This window comes from Oryzias melastigma, linkage group LG22 (assembly GCF_002922805.2).
Source record: "Oryzias melastigma strain HK-1 linkage group LG22, ASM292280v2, whole genome shotgun sequence".
NCBI classification, from domain to species: Eukaryota; Metazoa; Chordata; class Actinopteri; order Beloniformes; family Adrianichthyidae; genus Oryzias; species Oryzias melastigma.
This window is the reverse complement of record NC_050533.1, coordinates 17,063,955-17,087,615: the sequence shown is the minus strand read 5'-3', so window position 1 is coordinate 17,087,615 and position 23,661 is coordinate 17,063,955. Positions and strand designations below refer to the sequence as shown.

The following is a 23,661-nucleotide window of genomic DNA, read 5'->3' as shown; positions in this document are numbered from 1 at the left end:
AACAGGTTTAAATTTCTCAGTTCAGTTTACAGCAATAGCCCTTTATTGGTGCAAAGAATTTCTTCTAGTGTGACTTAAAAAATAAGTTCAAGACAAAAAAATGTTGTTTCTTTTTCTAGTTATGAACTGACATCAAGTGAAAGGGATTTCAAAGAAAAAGTTGACGTTTGTGAATCTCAGCTGGTATGATGCTGATCAATAGAAATGTCAAAAATATTCATCAGTAAAATGCTTCCAGTGCATTCTTCTTCATTTAAAAAAAACATGTTTTTATAATGTTTGCTTAGGTTAAAGTAATTTGTGGCATATTAACTGAGCTCAAAAGAGTGTTAAATTTAATTTAATTACTGAATAAAAAGTATCAAAATACTTGTGCAGTAACATGTGCAGTTACTGTATATCCCCCAATTCGTGGTGATAGAGGAGCGACTTTCTCCCAGGGGAAAAAAATGAGAAGATAGTGTTGTGGAGCAGTCACCTGCTGACTGGAGCTGTTCAAAGTGACCATAAATCTGAGGAATGCACAGGCAGGAAACCACCCAGGCTCAAGAATGCTAACTTTGCTCCACTTGATAACAATCAGGTGATGCCTCATGGAAACGACCGATTGAATCTGGAAACTGGTGGTGGGAATTTTACGCCTCTGATATCCTTCCAGACGAATGGCCTTAAATCTTATCTGTTAAAGAAAAAAAAAACTTTGGACATTACGTCTAGTTTCCTGAAAGGGGCCGGAAGGGGATACGATACAATAATGAAGTGCACATCTTTAACCATTAGTTGTCTCTGCACTCAGAGTTTACCAATCACATCCGATATGTAGTTTTCATTCAAAATTTAACCCGGAGGTTTCAAAAAGGTTATATGCTTTAGAATTCATACTTTAAAACAAACAATACAAGAGTTACACCTTGGGAGAAATCTTTGTGTATATTTTAGAGCAGGTTCACCATTTTTTTAATTAATTTGTTTTGACTTTTTTTTATTTGTTCATTTTAATTTTGTCAGTACACTTTCAATCTCAGTTTTTGTCATTTTTGCAGTAAAAAATTACAAAATTTGCTATTCTGAATTGAGTTTTGTGTACAGTTTCAGGCTTACCATGCAACATAATGAAAAAATATCAGTGAAAAAAGAAGCTGAGGTTGTACTAAAAAGATGGACATCAAATCACAGGAAACTGTTCTAAGGGTGAATTATTGGAGCAAACTGTAAAATAGAAAAATGCTCAAAAAGGCCTTAGACTATTAAGGGTTCCTAAATGTGGATATACAGTATGTACAATATTTATTTCCATTCCCTAAGACACCTTTTCACAACTTTTTTCCAGAACTATGGGTTGGAAACTGACAACTTGAGGAGTCTGGTTGCAAGGATGAGGGCTGCAACCAACAGTTTGTACACGGCTACAGCGGATCGCCGGAAAAACCCAGAGTATGACGGAACCATTTCTCGAAAGCCGCCCAATGACTTCCTTACCATGGTGGTGGAGCTGATCGGCGTTGCCAAGAGCCTCCTGGCGTGGCTCGACAGGTGATTGTGCTCGACACCACTCAGCTGTTCAGAAAGAAGAGGAGCTGCTTAAGTACTGCTGACATAGCTGTACATGACATTTTAAGCACACGTTTCGATATATTCATATCTAAATACCTACTTTCACTGTAATCTTTTAATTTTATTGTAATTTTTGTCATTTTTGTCTCTCACCAGGACTCCCCTCACAGGGATTAGTGACTTCACAGCCACCAAAAACACGATCATTCAGCTGTGCCTGGAGCTCACCACCACAGTTCAGCAGGTCTGCCTTTGTTGCTCCACAGTTAACATGTAGCATGATCCAAAGAAACATACTCAGAATCGTTTTTTCCACTGAGCGCATTCCGGCCCAGGGGGCACAGACGTGCAGTTTAGAATTTTGCGAGTAAAGTGTTGTGGGAGATTTAATCTGGCAGACTCGGCACAAGCCCGAAGCTTCCAGTCTGAGCACATAATTACAAAAGCTTATGTTTTTCTTGGGAACTTTCTCCCCCTGCTTCTTCTTCATGCTGGTTAATGAGGCGACCCCCTCAGTGTGAGGACTTTTATTGGTAAACGCTGCTCCTGCGTTTCCATTTTCATAAAAGTGCACCGCTTTGAAAGGCTGCTGCCAACATTCCTCGAGCCGCTGCTCTCTTTCAGCCATGTGGTTCCCGTTTCTGGCTCTCCAATGCAGCAGCAGCAGAGCAAACCGATAAAGCAGGATTGCAGCTTTGAACTCACGTTTTTAACAACTCCTTGCCACGTTCATAAGTATGCAGAGCAGACTAGACTAAACTACTGTCACTGAATGTGACTTCTGAGGCTGCAGGTGTCATTTTTTTGTGAGTGGGGATGGCATCAAGATAAATTCCTTTCCCAGAGTGCCCATTTCCTCGCTACAGTCTGGGCTTTCAGCACTTCTAGTGATTTACTGTAGCCTTAGTCATGGTCATCAAGGAGAAGGTGGGGTTTATATTTCCCCTTACTCTGTCAAAACTACAGAGGTTATAGGACAGAATCCACCTCTGATTGCTAAGGAATGAGTCCCATAAGAATTGAGTGAAAGGTTTTCTGGAACAGGGTCTGTTTTGTCCATCAGTTTCCCAAATCCTCTCAAAGTTGAAGAACAACTACAACTTTTTTTAAAATCTGTAATCCAGGCTTTGTTTTAATCTGTTTTGATTGTTCATGTGGACCGGCCTTTGTTTTATAAAGGAGGCTGCACAAGAGACCGCCTCGGTGATTCGTTTTATGGTGGGGGAGGACAGCCTGTGTTCTGTTGAGACCTTAGCGAACCTCACCCAAGAATTGAGGCTTTTTTTTCCTAGACTGTCCAATTTATGTGTTGTGGCTGAATGAAGCCTGTGTTTACACTTACAATGGAGCACAGCCATGAAACTGTGAAAACGTCCCCCGTCTTGGCTAACCCATCAAGCTGGAGGTCAGAGTTTTAAAGAACACTTCCCCCACTGTTGATGAAACAAGACGTTGACGTTATTTCTTTATTTTCCATTAATATCAAGCAAAGAACTGAGTTGTGTCTGATAAACCCATCAGCAAACATGTTTTCATGACAGACGGATGATCAGGAAGTCACAGGTTGGGATCTGCTTAGCCATTTCACTGCTAATACAGATTCACTCTGACAGCAGATCAAAGGCCCAGAGATCTGCGCATAAAGTCATCTGATCCACACTGGTCGTGGGATCCGGTCCATAGTGTGAGGGATCATTTCTCCCAGGGAACTGGCCCGGGTCCATAATTCTTTTCAAAGCGGTTATGTTACGTACACACTGGGTATGTGATGTGCGATTAAGAATGCGCTGAACATGTTGTTGAATGCGCTTTTACCGTACGGTGTTCACACTAGACCAGAGGTCTGCAACCCGAGGCTCCGGAGCCACATGCAGCTCTTTTACCCCTCCACAGTGGCTCTCTGGCTAAAGAAAAATAAAATAATAATGATTTTTACAAGTAAATGTTGCCAACTTAGCACTGATTTAACTTATTTTACTTATGTTTATACATTTATGGATGAGGTGAACACAGAAGATAAACTGTAAAGGTTTTTATATCCCTGCTGACATTATTTGGCTTTGTTTGCTCTGGGCTTCCTCCAGAAGCACAGATTACAAATAATAGGCAAAACTTTGGCAAAAGTCTGATCTTTTGTGATTGCTTAATTTATGACTTTTAAGTACATTTTATCTTATGCTGCATAACAATGGTTTGAAGCAATTCAGAATGGAGTGGCTAAAATATATAGATTTGTGTATTCTTCATATACTTTTTCTACTGGATCATTAGCCAATCATGTTTCATGTTTTTGCTCCAAAAAACAGAAGAAGTAGGAAAAAAGATGACGGCTCACCAAAGTAAACCTAAACAATAACAATAGAAAATACAATTTTTGTCCCGTGTTGATTAGGAATATATTTTCTTCACTTGAATGTTCCTGTTTGGGACAGGAAGTCTTTTATTTTGAAAAAATGCCATATCAGTTTTTGTCAAAAGTAAAAAAAAAACACTTTCCATTTGAGAAATTTTCAGTTTATCTTAATATTTATGCATTTATTTGCTCACAAAAATAAGCACAATTGATATTTATTATAAAAAACCACAGTATACGAAATGTTAAAGCCGTGCAAATCTCAAATCTTTCTCCAGGCTATTTCTTTCACCGCTCTATTATGATGTATGAAAGACTTGGTGTCATATATTTCCAGCCAAGCACAAAATGCAAATAACAATTTATCCTCCATAATCGATTTTCAAATGGTTGGCACTTTCGTGTTTTGGACTCTACTCATACGTCACTACCAAATCGGAGTACCTGATTGGCTGTAGTTCCAATGGGTTTGAGTGGCCGTACATTTTGTATATAGAGCCCAAAAAACAGACTTAAAAAACGTAAGCAGCGATATTTGGATGCCAGAGTTTTGAACATGGAAGCCCAAAAATTGCATAAACGTGCATTTACATAATCTTTTTAATGAAAGTGGTTGCTTAAACGCTGATTTCTGAGTCCTGTGTGAACGTAGCTTTACTTATGATCTCCCAAACAAATTCAGGGCATTCATCCCTACAATTGTTTTCACTGATTGCTGTGTAGCAAACGTTTAGTAAATCCTAAGACATCCGCTTTCTCTCTGCAGCATATAATTATATAGTGTTCCCTGACCTCTGAATTTCAAAATATGTCTTTTTTTTGTTTTGACTCATGCCCCTTGACAGTCTAGTCATCCAAACATGGGACAAAGAAACATGCAATTGCTTTTTTACTAAAGCACAGCTCAGATTTTTTTTTCTTTGAACCACCAAATTCTTGAAAAAGGAAAACATGTTGTTATTAACTCGAAAATGACACACACAAAGACTGTAGTGGAATACAAAAAGTTTACTTGACCTCCATTTGCTGTCTGCACAGTGATCTGCCTTTGTGCTCGTCACATGTCCACACATGTCGCAGCAATACTTCTATTTTGGATTTGACAATAGCTTGCAGCCTGTAAGGGCCCTCAAGGAATCTACAGGAGGCTTAAGGGTGTTTATGTGTAGACAGGTTGTGGCAGCGGTTCACCTGTGTTTTTAACGGAGGACTTCCGCAAGGGAAGTCAACTCTGTAACCCCCTCCCCCTCGCAAAAACACACTGACTGTGAGAAGCACCCCCCCTCTCTTTGACTAGCTCTTTTCACCTCCAACAACACAGTTGTCAACGCAGCTGTTGCCTCAGCTGTGTGAAGTCCAGCTTTGCAGGGACACTTTGACAGAGAATTCTCTAGCTGACTTTGCGAAAAAAAAACTAAAAAATTGTTATTCTTTTGTATACAAAAAAGTAAAATCAGTTTTTATATTTAGGGAGACTCCATCAGGCCACCCACCAGCACCAAAAAGGCAGTTTTGCATCTAAATATTTGTGTGAAACCAAAACGCTATTTGGAGGAACATTAATCTGAGCTTGATTACACGTTTAACCTGTTTTGTCATGCACACACTAAATGACTTTCAAAGTATTTAAGGTGCACAACTATAATACTGACCCACAAAGGGAATTGGAGCATATAGTAATACGGAAAAAAGTTTGTTTTACACCAACACAGCGTATCTTTTTGCTCTATTTTTACACACTTGCTGGTACATCCAAATGTTGAAAGAAATACTTGTTAACTGTTGTTTAGTAATCGTGTGTCTAACCTGTCATCAATGTCTCCCTGCAACAGGACTGCAGTGTTTACATAATGGAAGAAAAGATCCTGGAAGTTGTGAGTATTCTCTCTTGACATTGTACATAATCAAGTCTAAATAAAACCCGGTGCTTTCGAGAATCAACCCCATTGTCTTCGTACGCAAGGCGCTGCAGCTCGCTTTAAGGTACAAGGTTAGTCTCTGAGGGAAGTCCGCGGATTGTCCGATAGGATCGTAAACAGATGTGGCGGCGCTAACACACCCCGGCCATCAATCAGTATTGCTGACGTTTTCCAGACTCTGTGGGCTCAGACGCAGCTTTGTCTAATGCTCTCGGATGAAACGGTTGTAGTCCACATACGCTTTGTGTTTGTCCCGTTGAGCAATGAAGCTTTGTTCCCCAAATGCTGCTCCTGCATACGTCTCATTTGTCTTCACTTTTCACTCTACACTGTTGTAAAAAAAATAAAAGAAGTATAGGACTTTTTTTGGAGGAATGTCTACAAAAAGCTGATTTTAGTATAGCAACTAGTTTACTACAAAAATGATTGTCCACTTTAGTGTTGATTATGACAAATGCCAGCGAATAAAGAGGCGCGTACCCAGGGAATAAGAGTAATGAACGATAATACCCCTGTGGCATGACAGCCATGAGAAGCAGAGTAACTCGACTAGACCCAACCTGTAAGGCACAGAAAAGACCAGCCTTCATAGACAAAGCGCATCGTTAGAGGATTTAGCACGCCACTTATGATCACAGTGAGAAGTCAGTCAGGTCGTGTGCTTCTTTCTTAAATGACAGAGCCCCTTTGATTTGTCTCTTCTTCCTGCAGTCTAAAACTTTGAACAGTATTTGTGATCAGACTGTGAGAACCACATCCGACCCCCTGATGAGTCAGTCAACCTGCTTGGAGGAGGTCCAGCTAACCAACATCAAGCCGGGCGAAGGGCTGGTGAGGAGTACCATCAACTTTTTTGTCCTTTGTTTTAAAGAATCCCTACATCACACATTACAACAGATCTGTAATTGTATTTTTTTATAATCCAGGGCATGTACATAAAGTCCACCTATGATGGGTTACATGTCATCACTGGAACCACAGAACACGTAAGTGTGACAATACCCATGGATAGACACTCTCTATTAAGGTATTAAACTGATCACAAAAAATAAATCAAGCTTATATTATCGGTAGAACATTGGAGCTTTCTCATCTTCTTTGAATGTGAAACACCCCGAGGTCCAAAATCTAACGGCATCAATCATTACTCATCCTTAAAGGGGATCATTTGTTTCATCATATCACGAAGCAGAAAATCTGACAAACAACCTCCTTAAAAGATGTTCAACCTTTTCCCTGCATCGAAACAAACATTAGGTGACTAATGCAGCAGCGCCACAGTGGGATTCTCACACCCCCAAGTCCCAAAATGTGAATCAGCACCTGAATCATAGGCTATGACGAGTTAATCCTGTTTGGCATTGGTGTCGAAACGACTTCTGATATTCCCTCTCAAAAATAGGCTTTCTTTTTCTTTAAATGTGTTGTTTGAAGAAAGAATCTCAAATATAGACGTTCAAATGGAACAAAGTAAGATTTTGTGAGCACAAAAGTAATTTTTAGATGTTAACACTTATTTTCTTCCTGTGTTCCTTAGTCTCCTGCAGATCTGTCTAGAAGGATCCATGCTGGGGATGAAGTGATTCAAGTCAACCAGCAGACAGTGGTGAGAATGCAGTTGTTTTTTATTTGATCAGCACAATTGTAAACTTACAAGATACAAACAAAAAAAATCATTTTTATGATCTTGTTTTCCTTAGGTGGGCTGGCAGCTTAAAAACCTGGTGTTGAAATTGAGGGAGGACCCCAAAGGTGTGGCGCTACTACTCAAGAAGAGGCCCTCGGGAACACCTGGTTTCACCCCCGCCCCGCTCAAAAACATGCGCTGGAAACCTCCTGTACCTCAGGTGCAAACACATCCTCAAATGCCCCTTCACACTTTCTTCCTTTCTGCCTCAAAAATCAGAAAAACATGGGCTTTGTCAGCCTCATTTTTGTCAACTAATTATGAGCTTTTTGGAGAGGAGGCCCCAAAGACAGGTTTGGACAGAGTCACCCTGAGGATTCTGGGAGTTTTTAACTCTAACAAAAGAATAACCGTCTTTCATTTGAAGTTCCACTCCGATCATCCTTTGATCTACTGTAAAAGCCTATATGCCGTTTTTAGCCAAAAAAGTGTAGTTTTCCAGAACAGAGTTTCTGCAGACTGGCAGGAGTTAATTCCAAATCCACCTCTGAATTGTGTTAGTCTGGAGTAAGCCTGCCCCCATTTCCTATCATCCATCTGTTAAAATCTTCCTTGTTTGATAGATTTGATTTAATTTTGTTGATTTAGCAATAGGGACAGGTTGTATACGCTTTTTTTCTTTCTGCTCCTTTTCATTTATTAACCGTTTTATGTTTATTTAGTATTAATTTGATGAAATGTATTGTTGCTAAATGAAATAAAATAAATAAAAAAAATGCTCCAGCTAGCTTACAGCTCCTTACAACCCCAATATAATATTACTGGTGCAGCTAAAATGTCGAGCAAAAACGATGTACGTCATGAATCTAGTCGTTTACAACAGAGGTCCCCAACCAACTGACTGCGGACCGGTACTGGTCCGTGGATCAATTGGTACCAGACCACGGAAGAAATAAATCTTTATACTTGTTTACTTTTGAGTCTCAACATTTTTTTTTTTTAATAACCAGATTCTCTCAGCTACACCTTCAAGTACTTGAGCTGTAAAGTTTAGTCAAGGAAGCAAAATAACTGTGTTTAAATAATATTTTATTCTGAAAAATCTGGATTTTGAAGACAACAGTATTCTCTCTTTTACATCACTTGAGCATTAAAAGTAGTCTGGCGGCGTGCAACACGAAAAAAGTTGTATGTGAAGCGTTTCTTTGCAAAGGGATAAGAGATTAGTACGGGGACAGAAGAAACAACTTAAAGAAAACACAATAGGCTACCATTAGTCCTACTTAAAATATGGATTTATTGCAACAGGTCATTCCCACACACCGAGCTACAAGCTTTTTCCAACTGCATTTTTTCATCTGCTCCTGATTCAGAAATGTGTCAAAATGTCATTTTGTTTATAAATGTCCTCCATAGTGAGAAAAATGCCACAATAACACGTTAAATAGGTTATTAATGTGGATCTTTAAAAACAAAAATAAACTAATAGTGATGAAAATTGCATTTACTTGAGTTTTTAAGCAAAGTATCCCTAACGTCTACGGTTTGAGTGAGCACTTCCAGTGAATAAGCCCATTGTAAGCTGAGACATGTAGTCCTCAAGAGGTGAAACTGTCTTATCAAGTACAGCCCGTTCAATAACCTGAGAAAGCTAGATGAGGTGATACCAGAGTGTGTCTCTGGAAGCAACAAAGAGGCTTTGAAGACAATGGTGGCCAATGTTAACACGAGTCTTGTTTTAACAAGTATCCAGGAATATCTGCGCTAACCATCTCAGTTTGTCTGTGATAACCAGACTTAAAAGCCAAACCGGTGACAGTCGTGCCTTTCCCAAAACGCAAAGGCGTCAAGTACCGACTGGATTTATCTGAAATCCATCTTCTGCTGGGCTGCAGGAGAACATATGCTATTAACTTAGAGAGTCATCATGTTGGGAACATAACTGTGGTGATGTTGAATGTCTCTGTCTATTTTGGACTTCACTCCCAATCTTTCCGTACCTCAAACAACAAAATGTGTACTTGGAAAGCCACACCAGCACTAAATGTCTCACCACATCTCCTGAGCTCCGCCCATTAGCCAGAAAGACATATTTAGTTGTTGTTTTGGGAGCTGAAAGAAAGCTAACCATAAATTATAGGCAGAAATTTAATTTATTTTCAGCTGGCAGTGCAAATTAAGCGTTAAAACGATAAGCACAATGGAATCTTAATGCCTAATAACTGTTTTGTTTTTTTTGTTTTTTCCAGAATAACTCCTCACTGATCAGAGCCCAGTCTCCCTGTAGTTCAGCTAACGGGTCCACCAAAAGAGAGAAGCCAGCTATCCTGGATTTTTACATTCCTCCTCCTCCTCAAGTGCCGTACACGCCACGGTGAGACATCCATTTTGGATTTTTTTCATTTTATGCTTTTATTCTAAAGTTTAATTGTACTTATCAAAAAAAGTTGCAATTGAGTCATGGCAACTGGACTTAAAATCTTGGTTGACACGTTTCGCCACCGCGAAACGTGTCAACCAAGATTTTAAGTCCAGTTGCCATGACTCAACTTCAAGACAACATCAATAAAATTAATAATTTATTGTTTTTATGCAGAGAACTGAGAGCAGAAACCGTCTCCAGCATAAACAAAAGACCAAAGGGCTCAGAGTCGCCCAACTCTTTCCTGGACCAGGAGAGCAGAAGACACGGCTCCATTGCAGATTACGACAAGTTAAATCCGGGCCGTCCCACTGATGCCGGCGTGGTGCAGATGGTACCGCCCAGGATGAGGGAGCACAAGCCTTCACGTGGTCAGTGCCACACCACGGGAATCTCATTCAGATCTAACAATTGGCAAGTTTAACACATTTTTTGCTTTAAATCTTTAGGTAAACCTCGGCCGCTGTCGATGCCTGTGGATGCATGTGTCACTGTGACTGAGTCCTATGCTAAACCCTGGCCACAGGGAAGGAAAGGTATGAAAACATGTTTTATTTTAATTATTTAGATTTCTGTCTCATTAGTGTAGGGATTTTTTACTTTTTTTTTACTACTTTAGAATATGCTCTAGTAATTTATCCTTTAAACTTTTTGTGGCAATGTTTTATATTCATCTAAAGTACAACCGCATCTAATTTTTTTTTCATTATATTACACAAGAGGTCTAAAGCCTTAAACGCTAAAAAGAGCCACTTGGACCAGTTTCTTACTGACCAAAACCCAGTGAGAGCCACTAAGCTTAACCTCAATGTTTAAAAAAATACACTTTATTTCATGTTTTTGTTTTTAAGCCATTTGTTTTCAAAATGTAGCTTTTAAAAAATTACAATAACTAAATAGTAACAGTTTTATATTCAATCATTTTAACTTACTTTTGACAGCAGCACTTATAAGGTCCTTTCAAAATAAAATACACCTTGTGTCAATTAAGATTCTCCTTATGAACTAAAATTGTAAGAACGTCCAGTCTAGAATTGTCTTTTCTGATTTTTTTTTCCTCATTTTGCTATCCAATATAGATTTGAGAACATTGCTGTACAATCCAAATTTTAAAAAATGAAAGGACTACAAAAATTATATATATTTATAAAATAACTACTCTGAAAGTAGTTTAAATCCTTTGTCATCATTTTTCAAATACCTGACATGTTAAAATTCTAAAAATAAATGACAAAATAAAACAAAATAATCAGAAAAACATTTTTATCTTAAATCGTTTACATTTTTCTTCAAAATCAAAGTGCCACATTGTAGGGTTGAAAAAGCCACTTGTAATTCTACAATGAGCCTGAAATTAATTTTTGAGTAGTAAATATTATGTTAACTCCAAACATTTTTATCTAATAGTTTTTTCATTTTATAAAAAAAAATCCAACATGTAGAGGCAAAATAATAAAGTATAAATCCAAACACTAAATGAAGAAAAGACGAGACATTTTTGTCAAGAGGACCTGGTGGCAGACGAGATGGCGGCTGAAAATCATTAGCTGGAAGTGGAAATTGTACGAGCCGCTTTTATTAAAACTTTTAATGTGAATAAACATCTTAGTTTTCAGGGTTAGCTTAAAATGCGTCAAAAGAGGGTAAGCGCTTTATTAATTTAAAAAAGGATAGTTACAGAAGTGTTGAGATTTGTAAAACTGTTAAGACTTTTACATTGTTCCAGATCTGGACTTTCTTCTGGCTAAAGAATTTCAGCCGCCATCTTGTCTGCCACCAGGTTCCCCTCATTTCTGTTGCACTGCTAATGTTAGCTTGGGGTTATGAAAGGCTGTAAGCTAGCGGGAGAGAGTGTAAACAAAGGGGTGATGGGAAATAAGGGCAGGCTTACTCTGTGCTAACAGTCCCACCCACAATTCAGAGGTGAATTTCTAATAAACTACTGCTACTCTGTAGAAACTATGTCTAGAAAACAACACTTTTTAAAAATTATTTTTGGCTAAAAACAGTACAATCATAATTAAAGACTGCCGAGAACTCTTGAATTGAAAATGATTGTTGGTTATCCGATGGGTTGATGTGTCTCCTTGTGTTTTAGGTGAAGACCCTCTGTACAGATACATGAGTAACGAGCGAATCCCCACCATTGCTGAGGAGGTCCTATCTGGATCCCCATCGTTCAGGCCTCCGGGGGGGCGTCACCTAGTCCGCGTGGATCACATCCGAGGAAACCGCTTCTACTCCAACACGGACCTCCACAACAGCTCCACCATTCCCTACCAAGAAGACATAAAAAAGGCCCCCGTGGCCCCCTTCTCCAGGCGCAAGTCGGCAGACCGCTCACTACTGGTCAGTTGGATCACGCGGCTTAAGCTATTGACTCACTGATGACGTGCTTCCTGTGCCGGGGCTCGCCGCTCCTGTCCTGTGTTCTTCCTCAGTGCCTTTAACATCCGGCTGGTTCTGGGCAGCTTTGGGCTTTCTCACACTTCTCTCCCCAACCTCCAAATTTCCCTGGTGTTACTCCCTACTACCAACTACTACTCTTCAGCCAGACTTGCTCGTGTAGTACTATGTTGAATCATTACCCCTTTAACAATGCCCATAATCATCTCTTACTGCAGGCTTCAGCCTCAAGACGATACAGATTGTTCAGGTTTAGGACTCTTGTGGCCTTGTGTGTTGTTACAAGACATCTCTGTACATATTAACTTATGCCATGTTTCTGTCACCATGTTCTCTATTTAACAAACACTGAAGTTTTATGCTCATTTGGTTTTACCTGCATCATTTGTGGAAAAAGTAAGAACAATTTGTAAGTAAAATTGCTTCTCTTGATATATATATTTTTTTCTTCTACTTGCATTACTGTCTGCCAATGATGCCTCTTGTAAGCTATGCATAAAATCTTTGATGGTCACTTTAGTTGACAGTGCTGCTTTGGTTGGTCCAAAGGTGTTGACAACTGCTCGCTGGCATAAACCTGTACATGTTTTGAAGCTATGCAGTGACATTCTATATGTACTGAACACCTGAAGGGCCGTGGGGAAACAATATAGTATTGCTGGCCTTTTTGAAGCCAGTCTTTTGTCAGGGCCTACTGGTTGCTCCTGCTACAATAAAAAAAAAAGACAGTATTATTTGAGAATCTACAGGGACAATGTATCTTTTGTTGCTTTATCTGCCTTTTTTGTAAGATTTGAAAAACATTTTATTAAAAATTCCAGTTCATTTCAGTGAACTCTTGTACTGTCTTTATTTCACAAGTGCATGCTAAGATAAAACCTCTTTATTTTGTGGTTTTCATTAAAAAAAAACCCTTTTAGAGCAGACTGTTGTGCTATGTAATTCAAGCTTAGGTTGAAACAGGATAGCTAGCATCACGTTGCTTTTTTCTGTAATAGTTATGTAAAGAGGATCTTTTTTGTTTTTATTTTCCCTGAACATTTGATGTCTTTTAAACATTAACATGGCAGGTTAGCATTACCCTGCCTATGAAAAGTGCATCCCTGTCAACCACTTTTCATCATGTAATGATCCACTCACCTCTTTGCCTGATCTTGTGTTTAATCTAAGAATCCTCCTGTATCTTCTTCACTCCCTCCCTCCTTCCATGTCTCGCTTTGCCCAAGCTTGCTGAGCTGTAGTCGCCTGCGGTCCTCCCTAATTTTCACTTTGTGGAAACCTGTGGTCTGCTTAAGTACTACCTGCATTCTGTTAAAGCCTCTGCGTTTGACTTTAACCACTAACATTTTCTGCTTGCACGTCAGAAATTGTTACACGGAGTAATATGCTGAACTTCTGCTCGTTTGTGCATGTGGTATGGATAAATCACTGCTTTTTGTGTTCACAGGGAATCGTTTCTTACTAAAACTGTGGAAATTAAAACAAAGCACAATGATTATTGGATTAAAAATAAAAATTTAATTATAATCAAATAGGATTATCAATTTTATTTTAAGGTGTTGCTTTTATCTCATTCTGGATAAAATTAGCTTTTTTGTGTTCTTGTTTTAAACAGCTGCTCAACAGTTCAATATCGTTCTGTGATGTTTATTTTGACAGAAATACATCAGTTGCATCACCAATCCAGACAGCAGACGCCACATTTAACAACTTATTTTAAAAAGTCGAAATTTCACAATAAAAGCATATCCACCGATGTAGATTATGCAATTGTATGAAGCTAAAAAAGGTTTAGTCATACAGTTGCAAGAAAAAGTATGTGAACCCTTTAGGAGAATCTCAATTTCTGTACAAAACTGATACAAAATGTGTTTTTTTTTATCTCAATCAAAATCACCACAATGGAGAAAAACAAATTACACCAAAATATGTTTTTATTTAACACAATTATACATAAAACCAAGGAATTCTACTGCCGCTGTATCTTTCTAGCATCTCTGAACTGCGGTTCTTTTTCATCATCTTTTATGCTACATTTATTTTTTATTTTTTTTACTCCTTATAGCTTAGGGGGATTCTGCCTGTCTTAAGTCTGCAAAATTTGATTTTAAGAAACATTTTCTTAACTTCTGAAGTTTCCTTTTCAATTTTAGATGCAGCAAAAACCTTTTTTATGCCATTTGCCAAACTTTTACCATTTTTCCTGCGTAGGACGTAGCTATAAAAACAGTTTGTCAAAAACATTTAAAGAAATTATCAAAATTTTGATTTTAATCCCTGACTGTAATATGGTGACACAAATCTTCCAAAACCATGACATTTTCTTTCATTTTTGCTTTGAGCAACAAAGAAGAGACCTTACTTCTGTCATGCAGAGACGTCATTCGTTTATGAACATTTTTGCTTCCTTCATGAGAAGAGTCAGCAGCTTTACAGTTAGATTTCATGGATCCCAGCATCAGCACCAAAATATTGTCCCAGAGTTGATTAGGAAACGATAACATATTCATTTTTATGTATCACAGGAATCATCCTGGTTCTCTAGCAGTGACTTCCTCAACAGGTGAGTTCATACACTTCTCTTTCACAACATGAACACAGAGATAAAAGATCAGGGCGGGGGTTCATTTTCCAGCAGGGAGTGGCAGGAAACTTTTTTTTAAACAAGTCAGGGAATGAAAAGGATATATCCCAGTTATGAAAAATCGAGTTTCTTTTTAGCTCTAAATATCTCCATCCCACTGGGAAGCATGTCAATGTAAAGGCGTTGCAGATTTGGATGCAAGGCTGAGTAAATTCCTTTCTGCGCGCCCCCTCCAACCAATTCTATTCCAGGAGCAGCCCCCCAGCGCCACATCCGGCGGGCTGCATGCTTGATCAAAACATATTATCCAGATTTGGATCATGCTATAGTGAACCTCATAGGAAAGCAGCTGACTCATCAACGTTAACTGATGCAGTTTGACTGACAGTGGCTTTAATGAGGTGTCAAATGGATTTTAGCAGATCAATCAGTTCAAAAATAAGTCTCTAGGTATAAAAGGAGAATTAAAACAACTAGAATTGTTTTAGAATTTTTTTGTGCTGGATTAAAACCCCCAATACATGAGTTGTTTTTCTCATGTTTCTGCAGATACAATCAGCAAAATCTTCGATCCTGGTCCTTCTCTCAAGCAGTGAGTAACCGATTATCCACCCGTCTGCGCTTGTCTCTCCCAGCACCTGCATGTGTCAGTTTGAATTTGGTACAGTCCCAGTGCAAATCTGAGGAATGCTCGGGGTTTGAGGGGAGATACAGGAAGTTTCTAGTCCCCCCCCTCCAAAAAAAAAAAAAAACATCACACAATGATAAGACATCCAAATCAACATTTTTGTTATTGTGACCTTGGTGGAACCTGCCTAAATGGGTGTTGTGTGGCTCACATACTGCCTGCACACAAATAAAACCAAACTCCCCAGTTTGATGAGTCACTGTTGGCTGGTATATCACTGATGCACCTCCATGGAGTCAGTGGTTTTAGTTCAGTCTGTCGGAGCAAGAGAAAAAAATCCTACTTAAACAAGTATATTTATGCACACATTTAAGAAAGAATTAGCAGTATTTTTTCTACATAACTGAGAATATCAAAGTCTGCTTTTCTCTATGTAGTGTCACATAAGTATCTCACCTTAGATAAACAGTGTTGATTCAGTTGAGTAATAAGTAGCTGCAGCTGAGTGGTTTGCTGGCTCAAAAACGGAGTCTTGCACCCTCTTTAACGCTGTGAGTTAGACGAGCTGAATAAAAGCTACTCTGTTTGGTCCTTTGCTTGTTACACACACACTCATGCACAGTGTTGAGGGGGTATTTACTAAGTGCCATGACAATCCTCAGCAGGAATCATGATGGGAGATTGAGCACTACAGTGGTGTGACCAATGGGCGGTCATGCCAATCTTTGAGGTCTTTGACATGAGTCACGGGCAGGATTACCTCACTTTTGCCAAAACACGGCCTCAGGAAATGCCTCTTTACCAGGGGAATGTTGAGTATGAGAAATATGAAATGAACTAGAATGATAGAGCGTTTCAATAAAATGAAATTAACTGAAAATTAAAGGCTTTTTATGGGCTGTAACACCAGGAAGTTTCTTGTCATAAAGAGATAATGAGGCTGCTGTAGTGCAACAAGTTTAAAGAGAAGTATTGTCTATTTAAGCTGAAATGAAATGAAGACGATAATAACATAATTTAGAAATGCGATGGCTGATCTGCCTCCATCCTGGCACTTTAGTGCAGAATGTCCAAGATTGGTGCATGAATGCAACTCAACAGTTGAAACTCTGCTTTTCACTGAGCAGAGAGGAGTGCTGACAGCCAGGCTGCAGTTTCCCACAGAACACAGAGCACTCTGTAACCTGAAACCCCTATTCTATTCTTTCTTCTTAGTCACCTGTTGTATAATTTCTCAGCCTCTAGTAGAGCGATAAAACAAATCAATCGGGTGCAGTTTTGACCATAACCCAAATAAATTAGTCTAAAAACTCCACTTTTCACAAAGATTCTGGTAATTTTGTATTTAAATAGTCATTCAAATTGTTCATTAGTTTAATTTAAAAATAATTTAACTATATTTGAGCTCATAGATTTAATACATTTTCTCTTTTTCTTATAATTCTAGCCTATTTTCTCACTACAAGAAACTTAATTATAAAGAAAAAAGCTATTGGAAAATGTTCTAATTTAAAAAAAAAAAGCCAGATTTCATTTTAATACAAAAATAAAAATAGTACAATCATTTGTGTTTATGGTGGAATATTTTGAAAGCATCATTTTAGTTAACTAACCTATAATACCAGCATTAGTTGCCTGTCAGCTTTCATCTTACACTGCCAATTTTGTGATAGCGATATTTTTTGTTTGTTTATGTCTATAACTGATTGATATGTGTTTAAAGCTACATCCTATTTTTCTGATGAAATATAATAGGACACATATTTTTTTTAAAAATCAAACAAATCTTTATTTTGTTCAAACTTTTAATTGAGTTTTGTCAAAAAATGTTTCTGGTTGACAACACAGTTGATAGCTGGAATTTGGCGACACCTAGTGGAAAATAATGGGAGTTGCAAGTACATTTTAAGAACCTAATTGTTTTTCCCAAAAAATAAATACTAAAAGTTCAAATAAATTAATACACAATTTAAGTTCTCTTCAGAGCTAAAACAAAAACTACAATACGAAACATAAAACATAAATTTTCACACGCTGTGAAGCGGGTCATACCTTGAAATGACCCAAATTTACCTGAAACCAGAGTAGGCTGGTTTGAACCCTTTAACACTTAAAACGACATGTTCGCCAAGGTTTGGTCAGACTTTGAGCGGAAAGTTCGCCTCAAACTACTTTCGTTTAAATTGTGGTGGCAGGTAATTCTGAGGTTAACTATGTTTGCGTGATAATCTTTGTCTGTCGAATTATTTTAACAGGTTCTTGAAAATAGTGATGCTAACAAGCTGCTAGCTTAAAACCTGATTTGTTTTTAGCTTTGACATTTTAGCTAATATTGATATTTCCTCCTTATGCTCTTTTTTTATTGAGCTTAGGGGTGCATCTTCAGTATTTTGTTTGCCTTCACTTTCACAAAAGCTACTGTCTTTGAAGAAGACCTTCAAATAAAAGCTGTCAACTCACAAAAATACAGTTTTTTAGTATCTGTTCACTTAATCATTCCAGAAAGTAAATTCAAGTCTTCATAACCAAGTTGGATTTATTTTACATTTTTGTTTGTTTGTTTTTTTTGACGAGAAAAGAAAGTATGAAAGTTTGAACTGACTTCTTTATTTGCTGTGGTTGATGTGGTTATCAGTTTTCTGTTAGCATCCGGAGAACCAGATGAGAAGTGTTGTGCAACATCAGCTTTTTTTAAGAGCTTGTTGCAATGCTTTTCTGTCACTCAGTCAATGTTTTTGATGGAGATCACTTGGGACTTTTAGAAGGAACTTTAAAGACTTGGGTATGAGTTTTTTTTTTTCCTGCTGACCTCACTGAAAGTTTTTTTTTAAGAGTTTGTGGTTTAAGGAGTCTCACAAAAGCCTGTTTTTTTTTTGTTTTTTGTTTTTTTTGTGAATTTACATCGAGTTCTTCTGAGGCTCATGAAAAGTTTTTCAGAAGTTGATTATGCAAAGGCAGCTCTTAGCTTTAGAAATAAGGAACTCTGCAATGCAGGGGAAGTTAAACAACAGCTGAAATTTCACAATGTTTTTTAGGATGTTAAGCTGTGAGGTGAAGCAAATGTTTAAAGGCTGTTTTGGGGCACTCAAGTATCGATAGAGTTCCTCCAGGTATTTGGTGGGTGGAGATTAAACCACTGACATTCTGACTCTTTTTAGTTGCTGCTCCTGACTAAAGCTTTTTTGACTCAACTTCCTTTTTCACAAATGGAGAAACTCAGTCCCTTTCACCTATTTCCAGTGGAGATTAGTGGAGCTGTTTAATTTTCTTAAAATACAGAACAAAAACTAAGTAGATTCTTCATACCTGTGACATCACTTCCTCTTTGGGGGAAAAAGTGTTTTTTTGTGTCCCCCTTTACTTGTGGTTGTTGACACTCAACCCATTTTTCGGATGAATTTTTATTTTGGTTTCTTTAAACAGGCTGCCTTCCCATTATCTGTGACGAGTCGGATGGCTGCTGATGACTACAATCCAGTGAGTACTTATTTTTTGTGTAAGGTGACATTTACCAGGGCAAACAAATCCTTTACTTCTGCTTCTCCAATTTCCCTTTGCCATCTTTGATCTGTTGCATTGTGCTGTCAGGGTTACCAACCGTCTGGATGAAGCGAGCGTGTCTGTTTCATTTCTGTATTTTTATTTTCTTTCTTAACCAGCAGTGTCAGTTGGGAGTTCAAAGCAAAACGGAGGCAAAGAGAATATGCGAGAACAGACTTGAGAGTCAGGTCTCACTTGTCAGAAAGTAGCGCGAGCAGCTCAAAGACGATGCTTCTGAGAAACAGGATGTTCCAGACAGCTTCTTCTCTTAACACCGCTGCGATCTGAGACTGCCGATTTACTCCTCCGGTCTTCCTCCTCTCATCTCCTGTTGTGTTCTCCCTTCCTCTGCTCTCCTAAAGGTCTCCCTCCGTCACAAGTCCAAGAAGAAGAGTCGAGGAGGTAAGCCAGCTCACATTATGTGCTTGTTTTTGTGGTGTTTTTTTTTTTTTCCAGCCNTAATCTTGTTTCTGAGTGTGAAAAGTGCCAGGAGCTATTAGAGTGCGAAGAGGGGAATCAGACAACCCTCGGTTACTTTCAATTCACTTTTTCTCGTCTGGAGTCCTTTGCACCACATATCTTCTCTTCTTGAAGGACTAACCTTTATTTATTTATTTTATATTTTTTTGTTGTTATCGCCTCCAGAGTTACAGCCATCGCAGGTAGGGTTTAACACAACCTAGCCTTTTTAAGTCGAACCTTTTTACTTGATTTGTACTGGGCTATTTTTAGAACCCGTTTGCTTATTGATGGAAACTTAGTGGCCTAATTCAAGTCAAATGGAAAGGTTTGAGTTGTTCGGGATGTTAAAAGGCTCCCTTTTAATGCTGTGGCATTTTATTTTACCCAGAAACAAGCCGGTCAAGCTGTCTGTGGTTACATATTTATATTTTTGTGCACTGTTGTGCTTGCAGGCAATGGTACAATGAGCAGGAGACGGATTTCAGTCAAGCAGCTGGGTCAGCCAGATCACCAGGGCTGGCTGTACAGGAAGAAAGAAAGCAAAGGCTTCCTGGGTATAAAGTGGAAGAAATACTGGTTTGTGCTGAAGAAGACGGCTCTCTACTGGTACACCAACCAGCTGGTGAGTAAACTTTGCCTCTGTAGTTGCACAAACCACAAGATACCAGGGCTAAATATATATTTTTAGTGCTCTGACTTGTTCATTTGTGCAGGTTATCTGTGTAAATAGCATACTTTGTGGCCTGCAAACATGCTGCTAGTTTCTGATGTAACAGATAAATTCACTAAATTTAGTCTAAATCTAGAATAACTAAAAAAACAATGTAAGTCGCTTAAAGGTTTGTTAAAACACAAAGTAGATGCATACAAATTCTTCTTCTTTTTAAGCAAAAGAAGTCAGCAACATAAATGTTTGAGAAATTCACATTTTTTTTACTTTTTGAAAGACTATTTTAAAATCTGCAATGGCTAACAGAGTTCGCTTTTCTGTTTCTCCTTTTAGTATATTTACTGGTACCATAAAAATGCAAAATAAGTAAAAAAAAATCACAAAAACCAAAGCAATGTGGTCATATTTTCATTGTGGTTAAGACTGCTGTAAGCTTAGATAATATTATAGTAAATCAGAACTTGTTTAAATAAAAATGTTTTCTCTAACAGTATGAATATTTAAATATTACTGTATCTCTAAAAAGAACGTGAACCATTTCTAATATAGTATAGACAACATTTTTTTTTGTTTGGAAAGTTTTTGAATAAAAAGTAGTATTTTCTTTTATAACAGAGAAAATGTGTCTTTTTTAAATATTTATAATCTGTAGGTGTTTTTTGAAAACATAAAAGCAAAATCTACATTCATGTATGTTAACACAGAATGAGTCACATAATGTCGAGCTGAAAGGGCCACATGAGTCACACTCCCTCCCCACTCAGTCTGCTGCCCTGTGTTGTTGCATCGCCCCGTATTTCCTGAATATGTCGTTTAGGCAAACATGAGTGGCGGGTTTGAGTTCCTGGCATGCGAGCTTCAGTCATGCTTAATGTATGACTCCTTTTACGAAAGAGCAGAAAACAGTCAAACTCGTCAGATGCAAACCAGCGGCAGGTGTCCTCTCCAGGAAGTGGGTTTTTGATGCTCACTGTGGCTCAATCTGTGTGTTGCAGGCAGAGAAGGCTGAAGGATACATTGATCTCACCAACTTCGTGGTGGACGTGGCCATCGAGTGCAGGAAGAAACAGTAAGCGTCTACAGTTTACCTGGAAAACACAAAGTGCATGGGAAGTGTAGAGCCACAAAAACAACCTAAAGCAACAAAAATAATAAACAGGGTTGCTCTCCTGTCTTTTTATTTATTTTAAATTATTGTATGGAAAAATACATCTATATATCTATGGGTTTTTAAAGATTCAATCCAACGTTAATAGGGTTTTTGGTGTTTTTAAAATGTTCTTAGAGCATGTTTCTGATGATGGAGAACTACTCCGTTCTGCACCAGTAATGGTAAATGTTGTATACTTGTATAGCAGTTTTCTATTCGAATATTCGGTGACCATTTCTAGCTTAATGGTGTGCTAAAGCTCAGTTTGAACTTTTAACTTTAACTTACAGGTTTTCTACTAATTGACGGTTTAAATTATAATTAAATTTTCATCTTTTTATGCTTTAAAAACTGCGTTTTTTTTCCACACAACGTGTTTATGAAACAAAGCGACACAAATAAAATCTGTTTGTTGCTTCAGTTTCTAAAAATAAGAAGAGAAAAACAACAGAGTAGAAGACAAATGCTTACTGAGGACAATTTTTGACTGCAATTCAGGTGAACCTTTGGCCCTCGACTGAAGCCGCAGTTTTATTTAACAGCATATAAAAAGTATTTTTGGCTGACTTGCTATACCCATAAGTCTAGCTAAAACCGTATAACGTTTAGTTTACAGCACTGAATGTCAGGTTGTTGCAGCGGCTAAAGGATACTTTAGTATAAGGAAATTATGGTTCTTTTGGACAATTATGTGTTTAGATGTTCCTGTGCTTTTATTTTTGTCCTGGCCAATAACAGTTCAAACGGTGGTCAAATTTTTTTGTAAAGAAACAAGTCACGTAAATGTCTTCTAGTGTTCAAGAGGCGTCATCGTGTTTTCAAAGGTTGAAAAGCCTTTTCCAAAATAAAAAAAATAAAAAAGCTATGTTGTTTTGTAGGACGTTGAGCAATGTTAGAGCCAGTTTTAAGCAAGATTCCAGCTCAAACAAAGAAACAAAGACGTATATAAATCTAGTTGTCTCCATTCGGATGCATACTCTTGTCTCTGCTTCACAAATATGCTTTTTTATTTTTATTTTTTGCTGAATTCTCCCTTCTTCTGCTGATTCAATAATAATAAAGAAATACTCACAAATGCAATTTCTGCTTAAATGTTTTTTATATATGTCCTCCATCTTCAGAAAAATGCTACAAGAAAATGATAAAAACACCAAAAACACCATTTTCATCGCAGTGGGTCACTGTGAAACTGTACAGTACCTTTTTAAGATCTGAAACTTTTAAACGATAATTATAGAAAAAAGTTCCACATTCCCAGCTAAATCTGACCTTTTCATTGGTTTTAAATTCTTTTGTTTTCATGCTAAATCTTTTTGTTTCATATCTGAGTATGCTGGAGCTTTCACAGCTCTAACAGGCCATCACTTTTTTATGAGCAGGAGAAGTAAAGATAAAAGTTTATATTTTCTGTAATTTTTGCATTAAAAGTGGTTAACAAAAATTTTTTTTTAGTCTTGTTCAAAAAATTAACCAAATCCAGCCAATATAGTAGACCATAAAGCTTGTGTGATTTAAAAAAAAAATAATAAAAGTTAATGTCATTACTTAGATTACTCAAAAGAAAAACAAAGAGGAAAAGCTGTTTGTACAGCTCGCCTCTATAAATAGACTTTGATACACTCATATCTGATCATCATCTCAGTGATTAAAAACACCTAACTAAGCCTCAATTAGCCTGAAAGCTTTACAGGCTCCTTCCTCCCTTCCTCCTGATAATGTTTATTATTGTGATAAAAATATGAATGTGTATATACACTTTTTTTGGAAACTATTTGTAATGTTATGTTCATTTTGTTCCGTTTTGGATCAATTTTAGAACAATACTGACATCTGCTTTTCCTCCTGCAGTGCATTCAAAGCTTGCCATCCTCAGGTCATGATGTTTTATTTTGCTGCTGAGAGTCAAGAGGACATGAGCCTGTGAGTTACATGACGGAGTTTGTTAAATATATATATATATTATGTTTCCTTTAGTGTTCCATTTTTGTGCTAAAAATGTGTTGACTTTTTCTTTTAAGGTGGCTGAACAAACTTGGGCTCGCCTCCATTCAATACGAAGCGCCAAGACAAAATGCAGCAACAGGTAGTGATCCATCAAATCCATCTCTGTTGTTTCATTCTGACCTTTAGCAGTTCTGGACTGCAAGGATCAGGCTGTTTTTGCAATTCTTCTTTCTTCGAGCAAAAAATTTCACAACAAACTCACAAAAATTTTAACGCTCCTTGTACATGGGGGTTCTGGACTTAGTGGATGAGGCCCCCTGAAAATGATGATAGAGCGGGACAAACCATTATAAAATGAATAGGACCAAAATCTCCTATGGGGCTCAAAAAAAAAAATCAAAA

The 23,661-nt window shown here is 37.8% G+C and overlaps 1 protein-coding gene across 2 annotated transcripts in view; it reads left to right on the top strand.

Annotated features, from left to right (window-relative positions):
- Window positions 1–23,661, top strand: part of LOC112142498 (connector enhancer of kinase suppressor of ras 3) — a 49,878-nt gene that overhangs the window by 20,635 nt on the left and 5,582 nt on the right. The window contains exons 3-21 of one of the 2 annotated variants that reach the window (XM_024265932.2): window positions 1,331–1,533; window positions 1,711–1,798; window positions 5,740–5,781; window positions 6,538–6,657; window positions 6,753–6,812; window positions 7,364–7,432; window positions 7,527–7,673; window positions 9,703–9,827; window positions 10,050–10,246; window positions 10,325–10,411; window positions 11,974–12,224; window positions 14,807–14,844; window positions 15,415–15,457; window positions 18,917–18,970; window positions 19,396–19,435; window positions 19,948–20,117; window positions 21,161–21,234; window positions 23,164–23,235; window positions 23,334–23,398. In XM_024265932.2, coding sequence (XP_024121700.1) covers window positions 1,331–1,533; window positions 1,711–1,798; window positions 5,740–5,781; window positions 6,538–6,657; window positions 6,753–6,812; window positions 7,364–7,432; window positions 7,527–7,673; window positions 9,703–9,827; window positions 10,050–10,246; window positions 10,325–10,411; window positions 11,974–12,224; window positions 14,807–14,844; window positions 15,415–15,457; window positions 18,917–18,970; window positions 19,396–19,435; window positions 19,948–20,117; window positions 21,161–21,234; window positions 23,164–23,235; window positions 23,334–23,398 — 1,945 coding nt within the window. The remainder of the gene's footprint in view (window positions 1–1,330; window positions 1,534–1,710; window positions 1,799–5,739; window positions 5,782–6,537; window positions 6,658–6,752; window positions 6,813–7,363; window positions 7,433–7,526; window positions 7,674–9,702; window positions 9,828–10,049; window positions 10,247–10,324; window positions 10,412–11,973; window positions 12,225–14,806; window positions 14,845–15,414; window positions 15,458–18,916; window positions 18,971–19,395; window positions 19,436–19,947; window positions 20,118–21,160; window positions 21,235–23,163; window positions 23,236–23,333; window positions 23,399–23,661) is intronic. The other variant, XM_024265939.2, reaches the window with a different exon arrangement.